The sequence below is a fragment of the Phaethon lepturus genome, unplaced genomic scaffold, assembly GCF_000687285.1.
Source record: "Phaethon lepturus isolate BGI_N335 unplaced genomic scaffold, ASM68728v1 scaffold14044, whole genome shotgun sequence".
Lineage (NCBI taxonomy): Eukaryota > Metazoa > Chordata > Aves > Phaethontiformes > Phaethontidae > Phaethon > Phaethon lepturus.
The window spans coordinates 1-3,514 of record NW_010532713.1 but is presented as its reverse complement, the minus strand read 5'-3'; the positions used below and the strand labels follow the sequence as shown (position 1 = coordinate 3,514).

General features: G+C 40.4%; 1 protein-coding gene across 1 annotated transcript in view; it reads right to left on the bottom strand.

The window, feature by feature from the left end:
- LOC104619149 (RNA-binding protein 33-like) overlaps positions 1 to 777 on the bottom strand; it is a gene marked incomplete at both ends in the record, with an annotated part of 25,981 nt that extends 25,204 nt beyond the window's left edge. Inside the window, one exon of the mRNA XM_010284935.1 lies at positions 569 to 777. Coding sequence (XP_010283237.1) covers positions 569 to 777 — 209 coding nt within the window. The remainder of the gene's footprint in view (positions 1 to 568) is intronic.
- Positions 778 to 3,514: the final 2,737 nt, after the last annotated feature.

Genomic DNA, 3,514 nt, shown 5'->3' with positions numbered 1-3,514 from the left:
GAGGAAAGAGTAACAAAGCTAAACTTTACCTAAAATCCCAAGATATTGATTTATCTAGTAGTGGATTACCTTCCTATGGTTTTATTTGCCTCCACAGTAGCTTGGCAGGTATACAAACAGATTTTTTTTTTTAGAAGTATCAGCAAAAATATTAGTTTGACAAAAACTAAAAAATATTTTATAGAATCATTACTTTTATAAACTAAATTGCTATTAAAAATGTGGGACTGAATATGTTTCCATGTTACAGGTAAAGGACTTCTGAGAGGAGTTAACTTTTTCCTCCACGCAAACCAGCAGGTAAACCTGATTGCAGTGTATGAGTTGAAATCCACTTTTCATTTGGAGGCCTTGAAATTCCTCAAGTTGAGGCCGGTAATAGGACTAAGCACATACTTTCACAGTCACATTATGTAAAACCCATCTTGCCTAACAGTGCCCTGAAAGAGCAAAAAGTGTATACTGGAATATATATATATTCCACCTTTGTAAAGACTCATGATTTAGAATGCATTTCTCCGTAATTTCCTGAAAGTACGTTCAAAGAATACTAAGGATTAAAAGGTACCATTGTTGATGGCTGGTTTGGCAGCAGTGCAGGCCTGTGATCCTTCATTCTTCCCCTATCATTATTGTCTCTCCTTTGTTCTCCCATTCCATGGCACATAACCGAGCCTCCTCTTCGCCCTCCTCTCCTTGAGCCATACCGTCCCTGTTTAAGCTGCCTTTCCCTCTCTTCAAATTCAAGTAATGCCGCTTTGGCTTCTGCAGAAAGTTCTATTAAGAGAGAGATGGAAGAAAAAAATATTTTAGCTTTGTGCTGAAAGGACAGAAAATATCATGAAAAAAACCGCTAGAACTATAGAAACATCTCTGCAACTAACAAAATTTGCAGGCACTTCGATCTCCTTTAGGTGGCATGTTAACATTTCATTAAAGACATCTTTAAAAGGAAAAAGCACACAGGTACTCGTCTGTTGCACAGGCGAAAAAAAAAAAAGCAGGTAAATGAAACAAACATGAACAAAAAGGTTTGGTGGTGATTTTTTTTCCTTAAATGCTATTGAAGTTTGCCTTATGCTGTAAGAGGAGGCTGTGGCTCCTCTCACATTTATGTTCTCTTAAACAACATCTCACTTATCTGCAGATATGTCAGGCAGTACAATGAAACGCCCAGTAAACTTTACTGTAAAGGACATGTTGAGTCTTCCATAGAAACAAATTTATCCACCAGACTCTTTTGCACATTGGACTGTTCCAAAGGTGGACCTTCTGGTCTCTGAAGTGTTTTTCCAGTATGTAACTACGTAATATTTATTCTATTGTATGTGGTTTAAGAACCAGCCGTACTTTACAAGTGATAAACCCACTTAAAAGAGAACACAGGCTTCAAAATCTGTGCTCAGCTCAAGTAAAATACATGGCCACTGATAACACCCACCCAACTCATATCACAGGTAAACACCAGATGGAACTCAATGAAGACTGCCTAATTTGCTTGAAACCTGGGACAATGCTGGTAACATTAAAAGTAAGCCATGCAGTAACAGGCCCAGGTAATCAAATTACTTGGAAATACACAGAAAGTCTACAATAAACTTCAGGAGACACATCGTGGCAGTACGAGCAGTGCCACTCACCGGGTTTCAGTTACTTAAAGAGGATAAACTGGAACTCAAACATGCAGCTGAGGATTTTGCCATGTGCTAGTCAGATCCCTTGTTACCTCTAAAATTGACTTCTGCCTCTAAGAGGGCAAAATTAAACTACTCTGCAACAAACAGACTCCTGACAAATAAAAATACATTTTGAATTTGTATAAATGGCAACTAGTGCAAGAATTCCAGTTTTCCATTTTAAAATTCTGTTCTTAATATTAAAGGAGACTGACTACAGGGATCACTTTTCAGGACAAAGCTTCTGACTTCCTAATACTACATATAGTGGCTATAATATCTGAAATCAGAATAAAAGTAAGTTTTATCTAGCAGCTGAGACACTACTACTACATCTCCACATCACTATATATCCCCCATCAAGAATATATAACTAAAGCAATTCGAAAACTATTAAAATTTCTTGCGAGTGCAATAGCCAAAGCTACTTAAACAACCGTCTTGAACATCTTCATAAGTAATCTCAATTAGTCTTTGAAGTTGAGGATTGACAGAAGGGCAGAAAAGAGGGAGCACCGTGCATTGTCACTGCAGCAGTTGTTCTTACTTGGCTACAAAAACTACCTGCACAACTGTTGTGGTTTAACCCAGCAGGTAGCTAAAACACATAAAGACAGTTTAATATGATGGGGGGGGGAAATAATAGTAACAACAACAGAAGAATATACAAAACAAGTGATACACAGAACAATTGCTCACCACCCACTGACCGATGCCTGGTTAGTTCCTGAGCTGCGGCACCTCCCCAGCCAACTCCAGTTCATACCCTGAGCACGACGTTATGTGTTATGTGGTGGGAACATCCCTTCGGCCAGTATCCCGGCTGTGCCCCGTCCCGGCTGCTTGTGCCCCTCCCCGCTGGCTGAGGAAGGGGAGCTGAGAAGTCCTTGACTGCTCAGCAACAACTAAAAACATCAGTATGTTATCAATATTGTTCTCATCCCAAATCCAAAACACAGCACTACACCAGCTATCAGGAAGAAAATTAACTATCGCAGATGAAACCAGGACAACAACTGAGCTGCAAAGAATGTAAAATTGCATGTCCCACTTTTCAGAGGTATTCAGCACCTCCAGAAAGCAGGGGCTTTTTGATTTTTAAATGAAAAGTTTAGAACCTGCTGACTGTCTTAAGAACACAGCAAACATGACAGACTCCTGAAAGCCCAGGATCTGCCATACAGTTTCCTATTTCATTTCTGCACATTGGTGATGAAGCAAGTTTGTCTGCCTCCTTTTCTCTCCCCTCTGACACTGCAGTTAAGTGGCATGAAGCTTGAATTTGCAATCACACCAGATACTCTTATGAAATGCTACCTTTGCCCCAGCACCTGCCTTGAGACATCAGCAAAGCCCAGGACAATCAGGCTTTATCAGGAAAATCTCATAGCATGCTTAGAAAGGGGCAAGAAATCACACTCTCTCGAGTATGGTATTAAACGCACACACTGTGGGTTTCTGAGGAAAATTAAGATGAATGTAGCCTTGTCCAAAGCAATCAAAAGCATTAGATGTGACTAAAACCACCACCTTATCCATCCTTAGCTGTCAACAATGAAAAAAGCTGGTTTAACAAGGAAAAAAAGAGAGCTCTGATTTCAAGCTTCCTTCCTGTCCACACCTGCAGCAAGTTCAGTTTCTTCACAGGCTTGCAAGTGTGAAAGGGCTGTTAGCTGGTCTGCAAGAAAGGCAGACCACTAGCTCCCATATGTTTATGGGAAGAAATGGTGCCATTACATCACAAAGCAATAGCTCTCCTCCCTTTAACCAGAGAGGATCCAAATCTTGCAGGGCATCCTCAGCATGCTGCCTGTTGGAAAGTTTTCTTCCCCGCTGCC